Source organism: Camelina sativa, chromosome 19, assembly GCF_000633955.1.
Source record: "Camelina sativa cultivar DH55 chromosome 19, Cs, whole genome shotgun sequence".
NCBI lineage: Eukaryota > Viridiplantae > Streptophyta > Magnoliopsida > Brassicales > Brassicaceae > Camelina > Camelina sativa.
The window spans coordinates 10,313,419-10,332,485 of NC_025703.1; the positions used below are offsets into that span (position 1 = coordinate 10,313,419).

The 19,067-nt window shown below is 32.1% G+C and overlaps 2 protein-coding genes and 1 long non-coding RNA gene across 4 annotated transcripts; all 3 read right to left on the reverse strand.

The window, feature by feature from the left end:
• On the reverse strand, positions 255–955 carry LOC104765859. Of its 2 annotated transcripts, XR_763931.2 has the most exons (3): positions 663–955; positions 488–580; positions 255–383 (listed from the first exon to the last, which is right to left on the reverse strand). It is a non-coding gene; the product is annotated as an uncharacterized LOC104765859 (long non-coding RNA). The 2 variants fall into 2 exon arrangements; XR_763930.2 differs by having other exon boundaries at positions 255–580.
• Positions 1,936–18,189, reverse strand: LOC109130811 (F-box protein At3g19880-like). Its single transcript, XM_019240865.1, has 4 exons — positions 17,993–18,189; positions 11,898–11,914; positions 3,164–4,107; positions 1,936–2,259 (listed from the first exon to the last, which is right to left on the reverse strand). The coding sequence occupies exons 1-4, from the start codon at positions 18,187–18,189 to the stop codon at positions 1,936–1,938; spliced, it is 1,482 nt and encodes a 493-aa protein (XP_019096410.1).
• LOC104765860 (mediator of RNA polymerase II transcription subunit 31-like) lies at positions 14,108–15,587 on the reverse strand. The gene is made up of 6 exons (XM_010489640.1): positions 15,547–15,587; positions 15,297–15,436; positions 15,047–15,100; positions 14,869–14,966; positions 14,658–14,754; positions 14,108–14,344 (listed from the first exon to the last, which is right to left on the reverse strand). Exons 2-6 carry the CDS (start codon positions 15,311–15,313, stop codon positions 14,326–14,328), a joined length of 285 nt encoding a protein of 94 aa, XP_010487942.1. The 5' UTR covers positions 15,314–15,436; positions 15,547–15,587; the 3' UTR covers positions 14,108–14,325.

Here is a 19,067-nt window from a genome sequence, read left to right on the forward strand (position 1 = left end):
AAAAAAAAAAAAAAAAAAAAAAAAAAAAAAAAAAAAAAAAAAGAAAAAAAAAGAGACACCGTTGAGCAATACAGGTGGAAATTGAAGCAAGGCAGGAACATCTATGACAAATGATTGAAAACCAATGGAAGAGAAGATCATGAAACTCAACGATATCATACAATAGGTTAGATTTCATCGACAAAATCAAAGTGAGTTTCTACAAACTACAATAGAACTGGGAAACGATTGGGTTTAACACGATCTCACAAACATCAGAACAAAGAAATGTATAATGAACCAAAGAAGACTTACAATTAGAAACGAAAGGAAACGAAACGAAGAAAATCAAAGAAAGAAGCTTACTTGAGATGAAGGGGTTTTCTGGCTTTATTATCCATTTTCTTCAACAAAAAAAAAAAACAAGAACGAGAATAAGAACAACAACACCTCCATTAGAAATCGTCACATCACCAACTAACTCACACAGCTTCCCATCGTTTCTTACCGCAAGCTGAAAGTGAAGTGATACAATCATAGTCTTCTTATTATCCCTCTCTGTGTTTCTAGTCAATTCCATAACTTACACAGATCTAATTTACTAAAAAAAAAGAAAAAACCCGTTCAAATTAGGGTTTTATGAATTTGAAAATCAAAATAACTGAGAGAGAAGGGGTAATTACCTCGGCGGCTAAGTAAATCCAAGCAAAGACACCAACACGTTCGGCGTACTCGTCCTTCTTACGAAATCGATCTAATCGGCCAATGGGGAACAAGAGACCGGCTGTACCAGTTGTCGCCTTCTTAGAAAGGCCAGATCCAATCATCGCCGATCTCGAACCCACCAGTAACATGCTCGCTCATAGTCGGAATTTCTAAGTGTGAATTTGGATTCTGAGAGAGAGAGATACAGAGAGATGAATTACGGCAGAAGAAGAAGCACAAACATAGAAAAGGGAAAGAGTAAGGCTTTGAAGAATTGTAGGCCCATATTTCATTTTTCCCCAATTGGCCTCAAATTTCATTTTCCCTCTATATTATAAATCTTTCAATGTAAATTTTAGATTATTTAATTTTGAAATATGAGTATAAAGTTCAAGATTTAGAGTTTATGATGGTTTGGAATTTAAGTTTTAGAAATATGGAACTAGAAAATTTAGTTTTTAATATATATATATATATATTGAATTGTTTTTTAAAGATTTAAATTTATAAGTTAGTAGGTTTTTTAAAAATTACTTTTCGTAAAGAAAATATGTAAATGGTTTTAAATATTGGTTTTATGGTTTATGAATTATTTTCTATGATCAAGAATTCAAAGTTCAAGATTTAGAGTTTATGATTTAGGTTTTGGAGTTTGGTTAATGGTTTGAGGTATATGGTTTAGGGTTAAGATTTAAGATTTGGGATAGATTTTCTTATAAGTTATAAAGTTTGGTTTATGTATATATAATAATGTTTATGTTTTGGTTGTATGGTTTATGAATTAATTTCTAAGATTAAAAATTGCGAGTTTAAAATTTAGAGTTTATGATTTAAGTTTTGGAGTTTGGTTAAGGGTTTGATGCTAAATTTTAATTTTTTTAAATTTTTCTAAATAGCAACTGATATGCGACTTTTTAGCGATCTTTACCTTGAGTCGCATATTAGTCGCTAAATTGACGACTGTTTAGTGACTATTTGTTCCGGTATGCGATATAGTCATAAAATAGTCGCTAAATTGGTGACTATTTGTTCTGATATGCAATATAGTCATAAAATAGTCGCTACATTACGACTAATATACCGAATACTATATGTAGTCATAAAAAGGCGACTAATGTACGACCAAATATTTATGGTCGTAAAATAGTCGCCCAATAGTCGTTAGATAGTCGCCAAAAATAACGACTACATATGTAATCGCCAATTGTAGCCGTAAAAACCATGTTTTCTTGTAGTGTGATGACTGGCAATTTAGGTTGGCAATTGAGGGGCAGGGAGTATAGGGGAAGGCTCATTGGTTGCAGCCGCACCAGTAGAGTGAGCGATAGCCGAAGATTGAGTACCAGGGACGAAATCAATGGGAACGGTGTTGCCAACATTGTTAGGGACACCAGGTAATCCTTCTCGACATTCAGTTTGCTGCGTGGAAATAACAAGTCGAGCTACCTTGGGAGGCGGCGTACGCAATAACCCATCGGTCTGAGCAATTATTTTTCCATCAGGTATTGTAGCCCGAGAACCAGATCTAGGGTTTAGTCCCAAATTTTTATTATAATCGTTGAGAATAGCTTGTGCCTGGGCATTAACCACCACATAAGTAGATTTGTGTTGAACAGGAAGTGCAAGAATCACTCTGCCAGGAGCAACATCAATAGATTGGGGAGAGAGTTGTAAAGAGGAAGAAGGAGAAATTGGAGAGAGGGGGGAGGGGAAATTCAGAGAGGGAAGGGAAGGTCAATTGGTCGGGTGGGTCAGGAGGAAGGGGAGGGGGACGGTAGAAACTGCCTTCAACCAAGGTTGAAGTTGGGTTTTGGCTGGAAAGTCGATCCTCAGAGAACCAGCGGCTCATCATGCTCTCTCCATCAAAGTTTTTTTTTGTAGCTAGTACACGGTAGGTTCCTTTGTTTCGACTTTGAAATTGGTGCATATAATTACAAAACATATCATTAGCCTTGCTTAGCTTATGGTTACGACTACTTAGAATTATATTTTGTTTGTTATCTTTATTCTCTTGGCGTGCTGGATCACCTACATAAAGTTACCCTGGTATATAACGAACAACACACAAAAAGTCTGAGGATGTTGTTTTATTTTGAGAAATTAGTATTTGAATGGGAGAAAGAAGAAATTTAATACAAGTGGGGAAGAGAATGAAATGAGTCTAAAGTTAATCCGCATCATTTTGTATCATAATAGTTGTCAAGTTAAAATCGTCCTATATAATATTAAATCTTCAGTATATTTAAAAATGAATAATAAGAGAACACTAGTTGTGTCAAAAGCTGTACGTTAATTATGCCGGTGTGTGAAGAGTACATAAGTTACTCTAATCAAGTTTCTTCTGATCAGCTAAAAGTGAAACAGCTGGTGTAAAAAAACAGAAACACAATTAATTAATAGTCGACTAGCTAGTCTTGGTTCAAGGAAAACAGATATACTATCATCGTAAAATAAGCTATAAATTCATCATTAATTAGACCTTAATTGCTGCATGGTTTTGCTTCCTCTTCTTCTTATTCTCTCTCCTTTTGGGTCCTGCAGTTTGGTTAATTTGCACTAAACTTGGAACATAAGAGGTAGAACACACAAGTGGGATATGATATGCTTTAACTTCTCCAAGTTCCACTTTTTTAAAGTAACTATCTTCTCCAATGATGTAAGCTTTTTGGTAGTCTTCGGGTTCGTCGCTGCATGAACTAAAAACCACCACGAGTTTCTTCTCTTCGTCAACGAAGAAACTGTTGTAATCTTCATCAAACACCAAATCAAGCCCAGAGATTGGCTCACAATCAACTTTTAAAAAGGGGATCCACGACACCGCATTGGGCTCTATCTTAGTAGTGATCCAAATCTCTATTATAGACAATACATCACAGTGATGATATAACGCAGCGAGTTTATCTTCTTTAACACAAGATACATCACCCCTATCTCCAAAACCAGAATCATCAGGCTGAAACGGTAGATCTAGAAACTTTCCAAATCTCTCTTCTGTAAAATCATAACAGATTAAGAACTCATGGGTTTCACCTTCTGTCCAAAAGTAAGTATTTCCATGTAGTGATACACCCTGCCGATAATAGATTATATCCCAGTTGGGAATGACAGTAAAAGTCTTCCATGAACTAGACTTAACATCGTAAATTTTATAGTAACCCTGGTTATAATTGAAAAACCTCAATATCTTGTGGTTCTTGTTCTTGTCATATCCAAGGGCATACATGGATTTTGTTATTGTTTTGAGTTGGATCCACTTGGTTTGCCCCAGATACGGGTTCCAAATCACGAGCCTTGAGTTATCCATGGGGACACATAACAATAAACCGTTGCACTGATAGACATCTAAAATCTTGACATGATTAAGAAAATTACCTATCTCCTTTATAGATGGATCCACGAATTCTTCATCATCTTTCTTGTGGACTAGGAGAGTTACCCGCACATGCGTGCGCGCAAGAATTAAATAGAAAAAAAATCTAAAGTAATTGTCCAAATTTTTTAAGTAAAGTTTTGTTATTTTTAATAAAGTTGAAAATTTGTAATTAATTTTGTATCTAAAACTTTAAATTTCATAGACAAATAAATAATAATAGTTAATAAGATATTTATTATAGTTGTTTATAATATATATATGTAAACTTTTAATTAAGATTTTGAAGCCCATTTGCAAATTTTAAAATATTTAATGAGCCCAATATATTTGTTGTAGATAATTTAAATTAGGTTGAATAATGATTTGGGCCAAAATATTTCATAATTTCGTGTAGACGTTTGAGATAATTTAGGAAACCAACCCATAAAAGTGTTTCTAGTACTTTTTCATACAAACATTCTAAATAAATTTAACGTTTGCATATACAAAAAAACGTTTTCAAACGTTTGTGCCTAAAGCTTAAGCCCCTGAAGATTAACCTCGATGCTCCATGATATGATTTATGTAATAACATCCAGCAAATTCCGAGCTACAAATATTAAAACACATTCATAAGTTAAACCCTAGCATGGTACACTACTTGATATTAATGAACATTAAAAACTTACATAGCCTTGTGATGCTCAAGTCCTTCAAACTCCGGTTTTATAAAGATCTTGGAGGAGGCCAATGTGTTTACAATACACGGTTCACCTAGGGATGTTTAAAGTGTTATAAAAGTTTGGTAAATGAGTATACAACCTAGTCTTTAGCATTTTTTAAATCTAGCAAGTGTTATTAATAGTACATACCTTCATACTCTCCAACCTTCCAGAAACGCAGTACACAAAACACAGGTTCAATTTGATATGTGAGATGGCATCCAGATGACTCCCATGAAGACATGAAAAGGTTAGCATAGTAATTTATTGCACGACACTTTACAATTTCATTCCTACAGATGAAGATATTTGTTACATTCTATAATAAAGCCAAACTTATAAGTCTTAGAATCAGTAAAGGTGGAATAAATGTGTCTTACCTGCCATTTAATAGTGTCAAAATAACTTCATTTTCACCATTTTCATTTCCATGATTCCTTCTGTCCTCCACAGCTACTACACATCCACAAACATCTATTTTTGGCAAAAAGACAAGAATTTTCTTTACAATGAATGTCTCCAAAGCTTTTTAAAATTCACATGTAACTATTTTGCTAAAAAGTTCAATTTGTATTTTTCTATTGGAGGGACCAATACACAAAGTTCCAAAATTCCTAAAAACNACATACCTTCATACTCTCCAACCTTCCAGAAACGCAGTACACAAAACACAGGTTCAATTTGATATGTGAGATGGCATCCAGATGACTCCCATGAAGACATGAAAAGGTTAGCATAGTAATTTATTGCACGACACTTTACAATTTCATTCCTACAGATGAAGATATTTGTTACATTCTATAATAAAGCCAAACTTATAAGTCTTAGAATCAGTAAAGGTGGAATAAATGTGTCTTACCTGCCATTTAATAGTGTCAAAATAACTTCATTTTCACCATTTTCATTTCCATGATTCCTTCTGTCCTCCACAGCTACTACACATCCACAAACATCTATTTTTGGCAAAAAGACAAGAATTTTCTTTACAATGAATGTCTCCAAAGCTTTTTAAAATTCACATGTAACTATTTTGCTAAAAAGTTCAATTTGTATTTTTCTATTGGAGGGACCAATACACAAAGTTCCAAAATTCCTAAAAACTTTCTAGATTACACAACACAAAGATAGTAATAACCATATTCATGTAGTCTAACTTAAACAAATTACAAAAACAAATAGAAAAACGTACCGAAAGAGATGTGATGATTGATTCTTCCACGATATATATCATCCAAATCTTCGAATCATAAGTAATTTTTGGAGTTGATTGATTCGAGCAGGGTCATGGTTGAATCATCCGTAAACTTGATCTGAAAAGGATGATGAGAATTCCTTTCCCTGAGTGTTGGATTGATGATTTTGAAAGACCTAATATCATACCATTCACCTTCGTAAATATACTTCTGCGGCTTTTTAAGTGTAGTTGGCACGAAGGCCACCTCAATTGTGTCACCCTACAAAGTTTGATAATCACTGTGTAAGTAGTCTAATATATAAGCAATGTAAAAATTTCAAATATAAGTAGAATTGTCATTCGATTAGCTTCTCTAACCTTTTCGTCCACCAGAAGAAGAATACGTTTAGTGATGAATTCCCTGACATGCCAAGAATTTAAAACCTTGGCGTGGATACACCAGTTTGATCTTCCCCGATAAAGATCAGAAATGTAATCGATTCTCATGATTTTATCAAATTAGGTTTTTTTACTGTTTCTTCTCTGCTATCGAAGGCGAAAAGGGGCTTCTGGATTTGTAAGAATACAAACAGTCACGATTAAGCGTTGCGTCTTAAACGTTTTAGTGTCTCATATTTTTTTTTACTAATTTATGTTATTTTTATAAATATAATAACAGAACAAAGACAAAGTTTGTAGTTAATAGATATGATACAAATTTAGAATTCAAATGTGTTTGCGAATTGGTAGTTAATATTTAGACTTTATGATACAGCTAACAATAATATATTTTCAAATAACATTGTTGATACTAATAGCAAAAATGGTTTTCTTCAATATGAAAATCTATGTCCTAATTTCATAGAATCTTATCATTTGAGATATGTTACAGCAAAATTTAATAATGAGAATTATGGCAAATTTAAAATGTTGAATCCATTTTTTTGGTTATATTTTCAAAACATCTTTGATTTTTTATTTTTATAGTAGTTCATATGCTAAGACATTTTTTTTTTTTTTTTTTTTTTTTTTTTTTTTGTAAAGTTTCATATTTACTTAATTTTTACTTTTTAATATTAAGATGAATAGATAATAAAAATTTTATAGTAATTCTCTATATTTATAAAATATAGATTGAAATTTTAAAATCCAATTTCAAAGTTTAATTGGAATGTTATAGTCCATTTTTAAATTTAAGTCCAGTTTAGATCACTATTTTTGTTTTAAGCAACCCATAAATGTTCTTTCTTTAAGACCATTGTACTTGTTACTACAAAAATTGTACCTGTTACTTCAAACATTTAATTCTTTTTTTAATTTTGCATTTACAAAAAGTTCATTAATTCACCGTTACTTCATTTCTGACTCCATACTTTGTCTGAGTCCCCAATATCTCACCTTGATGCTCCATCAAATGGTTTAAGTAATAACATCCAGCAAACAGTCAGGATTAAACGTTGCGTTGCGTATTAATTGTTTTAATGCATAATTTTCCTTTTTTGAATATTTAATATTTTAAATATTTATTATTATGAATATAATTACAGATTAAAGGTAGTTTTTATAGTCAGTAGATATGGTGTAAAATATTTTTTAAAATGTATCTAAGAGTTAATAATTACATATACATTTTATGATACAGCAAAACTAAATTTTTGCAAATAACATTGTTGTAACTAAAAATAAATTAATGTGGAAATTGTAATAATATGTACTTAGACCATTAACAATGTATCTATCTATTTTTTATAATTAAAATAGAATAAGTAAAAATTAGAAAATGACTTTCTCCAATGGGAAAGTCTATATCTGACTTTTGAAAAATGCAATATTATTACCATAAATAGTTAAAATGTTTAATATCTCCAATATTTATTTATTTTAAGAGAGAAAATAAAGTTCAAATCTAAATATCAAAAAAAAATTCCAATTACAAACCATAATTATACAGTCTCAAAAACCTCTTTGAAAACAACATTAAGTGTTTTATTCTGGCATTTCCCATCTTTATCTGTAATCAACACCTTCAATCCTTTTTTGTTGTGACTCGTGAGAAGGCAACATAAAGCTGTCCATGTGTGAAGACTGGTTTTGGTAGAAACAATCCAACATGTTCTAGAGTCTGACCTTGACTCTTGTTTATAGTAATTGCAAATGCCATGGTAACAGGAAACTGTCATCGTCTCATACGAAAGGGAAACTTTGCATCAGGTGGACTAACATACATCCTAGGGATAAGTACTTTATCACCAACCTTTTTTCCTGTCACAATTCTTGCTTCGATTACATGATTGGCCATCTGAGTAATAATTAGTTTCGTACCGTTACACAAACCTCCCTTAGGATCTATATTCCTTAGCAACATGACAAGTGCTCCTATTCTCAACGTTAAAACATGGTTTGGCAGTCCAGAAACTTGTATACTGTTTAGGAATTCCTGAGTGTAAATCATATCATCACGTCCGCTTGTGTCCGACGTTTCAATACTATCAGAGCTAAGATATCGTCTCTCCTCACTTGTAAATAATTTTTTTTTAGAATTTTAGATATGTTTTTAATAGTAGTATTTTTTTTTAAAAAAAAAAAAAAAAAAAAAAAAAAAACTCCATACCCTATTTAATTTGCATACCTGGAAGCTTAGTAAGCATAAACTGATTTATCTTATCAACATCGTCATTTCTTGGACTTAGAATAGCTCTTTCACTAAAGAAATTTGGATCAGTCCTCCTAACAAAATGTTCTCCGTAGATTTCTTTAACTATTGCTTCAATAGGATTTTCACTTGTATTAATTAATAAATCATCCAGAATTTCTATTTCCACATCCCCACTATCTGACTCGTTTATTTTGCCATCTCCGATATCAAGAAGCCACTTTGAAAACGTACCAAGAGTACCCGCATCCATACTATTACGTGCCTTGCGAAGTCTCAAATTTTCGGTAAGTTTAAGAACTTTACAACTATTCCTAAGAACAGATGAGTTGATAGATGTTAAAACTGTTGCTACCCTTCCTCCTTCCGTAATAACTGGTAGTATCTGTCTAAAATCACCTCCTAACACAACAACTTTACCTCCAAAAATCTGGTCACACCTCATGATATCTCGCAAACTCCTATCTAAAGTTTCGTAACAAAGCTTGTTCATCATTGGAGCCTCATCCCATATTATGAGCTTTGCTTCTCTAATTAAGTCAGCAAGATCAGATTCGGCATCTATCGAACACACAGAATATTCATTAAGATTGATTGGAATACCAAATCTTGAATGAGTCGTTCTACCACCTTCCAAAAGCAAAGCAACTATACCACTTGAAGCAACATTAAGAACAATATTACCTTTAGACCTTATATCAGCACCAAGTATAGTCCACATGAAAGTTTTCCCAGTACCACTAAAACCATGGACAAAAAACATACCACCTTTGTTGTGATTCACAGAGTGAGTGATTTCTTCATAAACACATCTCTGCTCATCAGTTAGCATAGGTAGCAACTTATCGTACAATTCATGTTGTTTATGAGGCTAATCTATTCTCTCATCTGCGATAAGCCTATTTACTCCTGTGTTCATTATACTATCATCTGGTTTAGGCATTTTCTCGAAGGCCGTAAGAGACGTCCCATTCGATCGTAACATAAATTCTATTTCAGTTAAACATATATTTTCTATCTGAGTCCGTGTCAACATTAGACCTACCACAGTAAAGCTAAAACACTTATTTAAAAAATTTTCTTTCGAAAAAATGAAATATTTTCAAAAAACAAAATAACATTTTAAAGTACCTGGATCGTTCCTGTCTCTCCTTTCTTTATACAAAATATCCTCATACAAGATGTCTTTTGTTTTATTCCAAACTTCAAGAGGAACAGTTAAACTTTTTGTATGCAGTAGGATCACAAATAACTTTCTTAAAAATTCCCCAAAACACCATTCACCTGCTTCATTTATAGCCGCAATGTACTCTTTACCGTCATCCAGTAATCCCAATGCATAGCAAGCTTCTTGGAAATCCTTATAAAGAATACCATTGACTGTTTTTAAATAGACAAAGCTTGTTGGTCCTGGAATTTTATTAAGCAAAACTCGCAAGTAATAGGCTTGTCCTATAGAAGGTGGTACATACGTAATTCTGCCTATTGCAAAACTTTTCCGTTTCTCTGACCTTGGCTTCCAAAGTTTTTCTTTCCTATTCCACACAAATTTAGATGGAAATTCAGCATATGTGAGTTCTCTGGCCTGGGGATAGATTTTGTTGCATTCCATCCAGCCCAAAAATTTAGAAGTTCTATTTGTTGTACGGTGCAAAACATCTTCTATTTGATCATCCTCGTTGTAAATAGCCAATTCTTTTCCTGGAAGATGAAACGAGAGTTTTTCTACTGGTGTAGTACGATAACAAATCAGGAAAGCAAAAATTCGCCAAGAAGCCTCACATGCAGACACATATCTAAAAAATCTTGGATTAGTTAGACACGTTTTTAAAATATTTTAAAAGTGTAAATAATTAAATATGAGAATGTTTGACAATTGAAAAGTTGTTACCTGCAATTGAAAAACTTTTTAATTTCATTTTCCTGATCTTCTTCTCCTACTTTGGCTTTAACATAATCCGGACCTTTAGTGATGTACTAGAACAAATACTTTACTGAACGTGTCTGATTGCACCACTCAACATTTATATGAACACAAAAACGGAGTGATAAATCACGATTATAGGGAATGACGTAACTATTATCGTATTGAAAATCCCTTTTTCCACAACTCTCCCATCGTTTCGTTAACTATATATTGGATAACCAGCATCGTCGACAATAGTATTATCCATGAATGGTTTTGGGAAGAATTTAGTGCATTTTCCATTATTCATGCAGACACTATCCCTGTTCATAGGACCACATGGACCATGGATCATCACATCAGAAACAACTTCATATAAATACTTATCCACCTCTTTATCAGGAATTTCAGCGCTTATAAATTTATCAATGTCGTCTGTTGTACGCATCTTATTGTCTTGGTGCAAAAACAGAATCATGTGCGCATGAGGCAGACCCCTCTTCTGAAGTTCTATTGTATACATGGCTGAAAAATGTGAAAACAGATAAACATTAATATTTAAACATTAATATGTAAATAATAATAAAAAATATTTTTAAACATACCAGAATTTACGATACCGAAAGTTTTTTCCTTTGTCACCTGGTCCAATACTCTATCAAGTTTCATCTTGAAAACTCGACTACATATATCGGGTCTATCTTCTTTACTAAGACGATACCTTTCTAGATAACGATCTATTTCAGGCCACATTGGGTTGCACGTAAAAGTTATGAAAAGATCAGGAAATCCATAATACTTGCAAGTAGCCATGGCGTCGAGATAATGTTGCATCATATATCTATTTCCACCGGTAAACGATGACGGAATAAATATCCTCTTTCCATGTTGTGCAAGATCTCCATTTCCTTTTTCAGCAACTTCAATTATCTTATCGACTCTTTCAGTTTGGAGTTTGCTTTGGTTCATCCAAATGTAGTTCAACCTGTTTGATTCGATAGTAGTGAATGCATCGACTAAAAACTGCTGGAAAAATTTGCCTGCCATAACAATAATCCAAGATTCTTCGTATCTTTCAAGTATTCTATACGCATAAAATTCCCTCATGGTGACCGTTTTCCTTTTACGTCCACGGGTATCCATGAACCCTATATCGATGCCTAATCTGAAACCATCTTCACCATAAGGAAACAACAATGGGTATTGTAAAGGCAAGTATGCAGGATGAAGCTCACTTATCCTCTGTAAATTTCCCGAACGATTTTCTATAACAATATCACGTTTATTCACACCAGCCGTAAAATCTCTGGGTATTAGAGCAGCAACCTCTTTGCTGGTAGGAAGATTATGAGTTCTTGCATCAGTAGTTTTTTCTGAAGGTAACATTAATCGCAAACCTTCGCTACCGTCTTCCATATTAAATCTTTCACGTGCCGATCTAAACGCCCTAACATGCGGATTATGACTATCAAGCATCTTTTTTAATAGCCCAACAATCTCATGTCTTAAATCTCCCGAAGATCCAGATGTTCTATATCAACAACAAAACAAAAAAATTTATAGTAATCATGATTAGAAGAATATAACAAATTATATTAAAGATATTTAACAAATATTAAAGATATTGGGTAATAACTAAAATAATTTCTCACCGACTAAGTAATCTTTACATTGGGTACCATCATGAATAAGTTTGAAATCGACGAAATCATAGAAATCTTCCCCTCCAACAATTGAATTCTCTTTGTCTTGGTATTGTACAAAATAACAATTTTGTAACAATGTGTAGTAGCTGAACATGAACCAGTCTGCTCAACAACCTTAAAGTCTTCGAAATCAAGCCAATCACCAACCTTGAATTTTGAGACAAAACGATCATAAACATCTCCACGAAAAGAGCATTGGACATTTACACCCTAATAAAACATAGAATTAATAACTGTCGCATAAGATATGTCAAAACAATATACTCAAACTTGTTAATATAACTTTAAGGTATTATTGCATATACGCTTAATTTTTGAAATATATAATGAGCTTGTGATTAGAATAAACTAAATACCTTAATATCATATAAAACCATCTCCAAACTTGGACCTTTCTCTTCCCACAGACACAAGACCTTCACACGAATTTTCCATTCATATTTTGAAGAATTCAATCGTGAAACATCATCGAAACGGCTATATCTAACCATAGTTTTTTTGTTTTCTGTTTTCTTCTTTGATTTAGGTTAAAAGCCAAAAAGAGTCGAATAGACGTATATATATATATATGTAATTTAATTAATATATTATTTACATTTATTTTTGTAAGTGATATTTAAGAATACGTGTTTAGCGAATCATTTAACCAATTTGTATAGATCTCCAGGCATAATATCTCTACACTTCCCTTTATTTTAGAGATAAAGTAAACTTCTTAATGTTTATCATTACGGCTTTAAATGCTTATTTTACGTTTTCTATTTTTACATTAAACGTGATAATACACCGTATTCTATTCTGTTTTGAATATAGAATACTTCTTTAACGAATTATTAACCTTACATTAACTTTAAAATATTCTTCAAATTCTGATCAAATTTTTTATCACATTCTTTTAGAAATAATAGTTATCAATATAGCGATTAATTAATTTATTCAAATTTTGATAAAGACCAAGAAATTTAGTATCCATTCGATTGTATTGTTAATAATTATATTCCACGATTTTTTATTTTTTGTCGATATTATAAAAAAACACCAGATTTTCATTAATAAAATAATTAAACTTTCAAAATATTCCTATTTCAAAAAATATTCATCCATATATAACAATATTCAAAAACAACAATTATAAGATCTCAAGACATTCGTTCTATTATTCTCTATTTTTTGTTCTTCTCCTCTCTTCACGCCAGAATATTTGCTACGACACCAATCATTTCTTCTTCCATATACAGTCTATTTAAAAAAAAATAACAATGTCATATATTAGATCTAATAAAAAAACTAATGAAATTATTTTTAGATAAATACCGTGTATCTTAAATGGAAAATAAACGGCTTAGATTCTTTGCGATTAATAGCTTCTCTGCATAACACACCAAAAAAGTAGGGTTATGGTTAAACAGATTGTTCATAAACGATAGTAACATGTTCTGATTAAAGTATAAGTATCAGGATGACTTTTAAACACAAATTGTTACTGTGTTAATACCAAACACTACAACAAATATGTACATTGTTAGCATGAGAGAAACGCTATAATATGTAATTCATAGCTCTTTTACAAACGCTATGTTAGGCCACTGTTATTGTAGGTACCTCACATATGATAGCACAGAATTCGTATGCTATGATATAGTATTATACCATAGCAGTACAGAAATGCTATGTTATCCCGCTTTTCAAATTTTTAAAGATAATGTTATAAGTCATTTTACACGCTATGTTAAGAGTTTTTACCGTAATTATATCATAGCACTAATCGAATGCTATAATATATTTTATTGGATCACAAAATTCATGCTGTTTTATTTATTATTATAATTTTTTTTTCAAAATTTATTTAAATATATTTATATTTTTACATTTCATAAAATAATCAACATACATAACATAAATTACATTAACCAAAATAAGTCTTACATAACAAAGTGTCACCAAGTCTAAAACAAAATAAAATTAACATTAAAAAGAATAGAAACACTATTTGACATGTACATGTAACCCATCCAAGCCTTTCTTACTTGTAGCAAAGGCTCTCTTTTAGCTGCTCACTTAGCGTTTCTAGAAACAGTCCAATGAACAGCTACTAGTTCACTTTGAATATATGAAAAAGACATGTTAGTTATCCTCTCCATATGTATCTGCTCATATGAAACAAAAGAATCGTGAGAAGCCACAATATGCCATTAACCCTATAAGCAAATAGCAATCACATAGAGATAAATAAACCATAAATTGTAAGTGTTACCTATACATGAGCGGAAACCTACAAAACTTATTATTTAACGTTACAACATGTTCAAATAGACAACTAACAGATATGGGCAATGTGGGAACCTATACCAAGACATAAACACAAAAACATAATGAAACGGATAAAACAAGCAGAGCAATAAGATATATTCCAAACCTTCATATGACTACCAAAACTTCCAATAAGATATTCCAACTCACATTATGAACTTGATGTACTCTGGTCGCTGCCAATATTGAAGATAGTTCAAGTATTCAATAAATGCTTCATCTTCAAAATACTGATTCTGTGCCAGGTCTACAAAACAGCATAACCCAAAGGATAAGGGCAAACACTTAAAAAAGCACAAAGACTAAACCCTAGAACGAATCCTCATAAACTATAGAAGGGAAAAGAAGAAGAGAAACTAACAGTGGATGTAAGTAGGATTGGCGAGACATTGAATGAATTCAAGTTCCAGTAAGAACTGTTGCCTTCCACCGTCGGGATCCTTGTAAGTTTTCTTTGGCCTGTAGATATGTGAATTAAACAACTAAAGAGTAGATTGAAACATATGAAAGAGTACAGAAGAGGAAGAAGATGAACCCACGGGGATGGAATCTCTGATGTATCATCATCAATCTCCTCGGGAGAAACAGTGAACCTAAATCAACCAAAAACAAGAATCGAATTTTGGATTTCTCAAGCGGAATCAGAAAAAGCTTCACACACCCACATTAGATCGACTGAGAGAACAGACAGAGAGGAGGACTATTTATGGTGGTTCTGATTTCTGAATTTAAGTTTGGGTTATCCACCAAAGTACTAAACCGGTTCTGATTAAAATTGAAAATACAAACCTTATTTTCTTGCGCATCGTTGCTTTGCTAAGATCATAAGGCTTCTTTTGGCTAAAATTGTGCCTCCACCAAGACCTAAAACTGTGCCTCCACCAAAGGCTTGTTCCACTTATCCGCTCATACTTTCCATCTCCATTGACCTAAATAAGAACAAGTTTAAGTAAGTAAAATCGCTGATGTAGTTGCAAACAAAAACCATAGTTATATAATCCAGATTCTCTGTATGTCCTCGAGAAACAATCTACAATACCTCTGTACACAAAACTATTGCTGAAGCGACTTAGACTCATCACTTAAATCCTGCAAGCGTTGTGCACTAAAACAAGAAAAAATTAACAAGCTTATGTCATGAGAGAAATAGGCATATCATATAGGTCATCCAATACCATAGATACCATTCAATATATCGACCTCTCCAGAAAAGCATATAATAAAGAGAAATGTTGAACAATCAAAAGCTTAACCCATCTATTGATTTACAAGCAATCAAAATACTAAAACTTTGAAACCGAATCTGAACCATATCCATCGCAAAGAGAGTAAATCAGTCTCGAGATCTAATCATTCATCTAAACACAAAAAGGTACAAATCACAGAGAAGAACAAGAAAAAACATACAAATACGAACCTGGAGCTTAAGTAGTTGAAAGAAAGTTGAAAAAGTGGATGACTTTGTTGTTAAGGTAGCTTGAAATCTCGCAAACTCGGATTTGGATGGAGAAAGATAATAAGAGAAGGAAGCAAATAAAAATTGAGGTAGAGGGAGACATAACAATTCGTGTTAATCACTTTTTTGCCGAGATATGACATCGGAATGGACGCGAAATGAGGCCACCGACGAGCTTCACGGTGGAGTCTATGGTGGACTCAAAAAGACCTAGATTTCAATTTGGCGAAGAAAAATTTTCTGATGTTTTGTTCGTCTCGTCGTACAGAGAAGGGATAAGGTTTTATTTTTGCTGTAAACGTGGCATTTAAATTTTTTGGTTCTGTTGACAAAAAAAAAAATTGGATCTGAAACGCGCTTAAACGAAAATTTTCATCTAAGTAATAGCGGAATAAACGATTTTAGGTTCTCGCTTAACGAATTTTTATCTTAGCGTTTATCTAGTGCTATTATATAGTAATTAAAAAAAAAGTCTATTTTTCATAGCAGTTAGAGAAAATGAGCTATAATCTACTGCTATCAATGTGGACTTTTCTTGTAGTGAAAATAAGCAAATAGTAACAAACATTGGAACATGTTTTAAACAAAGAATTAGGATCAAGTCTGCTTTTTTAACATAAACCACTACCGAGCAATAGCCGAAAGACGTTGTATTGCTGTCCCTAAAACTCTAATCTGTTGATAAATCAAACTAATGATGTTATATCCGAAAAAAAAGAGTAGATACTTTTAAACAATAACAAAATCATATATTTAAGAATATACCATAAATGTTGGGATATTATTAGCACCATTCATAATCTTTCTGCAACAATAATCAATAACTGCAAATATTAATATGATTTTCTGAATCAGATATATAATTTTAATAATCTTTCTTATAAAAATGTAAACAATACCTGTTTTTCACCATACGATCCTCGGTAAAATCATCTAAATAATGTTTTATTTTTAATGAAGCATAAGAAATAGTTATAAATATTAACAAAAGAATTTTGAATTTAACAACTTACCTTTTATCAACGATGACAAATAAAAATGTTCAATAGTCTTCGCCACCTCTACCTATTGCATTATGTTTATTTATTAGAGCCACAAACACATGAATAAAATTCAATAACAATGATAGAATAGTTTACTATTTAAATTACCAAACATATCTCATTAATATTAGCATCTTCAGAAGCTTTCCTGCAACTATAAAATGAGCCTTTTAATTTAGCATCATCAAGGTATAAAGAATTAAGTTTTACGTATACCAAAAAACAAAATACCTAGATATCTTGTGCGGGAACATAGAACTAAGATCACGACCATCTACTAACTCACCTGAAATATAAGAATTAATTAGTATAATTAGTTTTTACAAAACTTTAAATAAATCAAGAAACATATACAATATAATATAAGAAGTAAAGAAACCATACATAAAGTTTTGGTAATACTCGAACTTGCGTCCCAAACAAATACTACAGAAAGAGGATATGAATCATTAGAATACGAACACGAATACGAAGAACCATATAAAGGATCATCAAGACTATAATACATATATAATTTCAAGAACATGAGAGAATTTTAGGGTTTTTTCTTTTTTAAAGATTTCGAATTATGGAGAATGGTTAGGGTTATACCTATTTATATATTAGTTAACAAACTATAATTTTAGGGTTTCGAATAGGTCGGTATATTTTGATTGGGTTTTATATAAAGCCCATTATTTTAGGTTTTAGGGTTTTTTAATTTATAAAATCACGTTTTGGCGATTATATATATTAGATATTTTAAAATTTTAATTTTTTATAATTTTCTTAATTAATTTAAAGGGTAAAAAGGTCCAGTTTTGAATCTCATTAATGGCAAACTAGTAATCTTAAGTCTGAGGATGAATGTGGTGCGTTTCAGCAACCTAAATAGAGAAAAAAACTTGTCTGATTTTTTTTAAGACTACACGACGTCAATTTTTGTGAGATTGGCTGTGAGCTCTTTCGACTTCTCCTTAATATATTAGATTTCTTGGAGATTGAACCTCATTGAACAAAGCCTATGATTCAACATCGTGAACCCCAGAAACTGCTGTTTTGGTTCTCCTGTACATAGAATCCGATTTTTGGATAAAGTGTTCCATCCTTTGCAAGTGGCTCTCACAGCTCCCAGAGAAGTTATCGGAACCTTGGACAATATCTCTTCTACCAAATCCTGCCAAAGATCACTCATCGAGGTCATTTTTCTCAAATAAGAAAACTAGGGTTTCTAAATTTCACGTTTGCCCAGTATATTGCGTAACATTTCTTGCCCAATTTTTTTCTTCTTTTATAACCTAGATAGATATTTTATTTTACGCCTCAAAAGAGTTAAATATACAAAAAAAAAAAAAAAAACTATATATGGGTAATATATACATAGTCTTCAGTTACGGAAAACATTAATTCTTTCGATCTAAATTGTTCTCTGTACAAAACATCTTAACGCTTCAAGATATCTGGTTCAAGCTAAAAGAACTAAAGAAGTGCACTTCAAGATTCATTATCATCAACTATTCAACTTGTGTTTTCCAAAAACTGGTATAGTTGCGATCCGTAAGCTTCTGGGTAACACAAAAGCTCGATTGCTCCTTCCATTGAGCTCCGATCCCTCATGTGAGTGAAAAATAATGAACAAATGAGAAGAACTTTAAGATGTTTTTGTATTACTTTTTCTCCTTCTCGTCTTACAAAGGTGTGCTCATACAACTTTTATAGTATTAATTAATCAAACTCCTAAATTGTTTATCATTTTTCCTTTAGCTACATGCGTGATACTTGATGAGATCCCGCTCATCAAGGGTGACATCTGATTGTTTCTGAGCAGTGAGAAGATGGGAAAGATAAAGATGTTTATGTTTCTGCCGCCTAAGTATCATCTGCTATTTGAAATTGGAAGATGAAAAAGGATCGACATTGCTTGCTGCATATATTTAAGAACAGATCATGGCATTTGCTTAGCTTATCTTATTATATAAAGTTGAGTTTTGAAAATTAGTCATTAACAAAATTTTGACATGTGTCAAATTATCAATCTCATATTTTGATATCTCTAAAAATTAATATTTAATAGGAGAAATT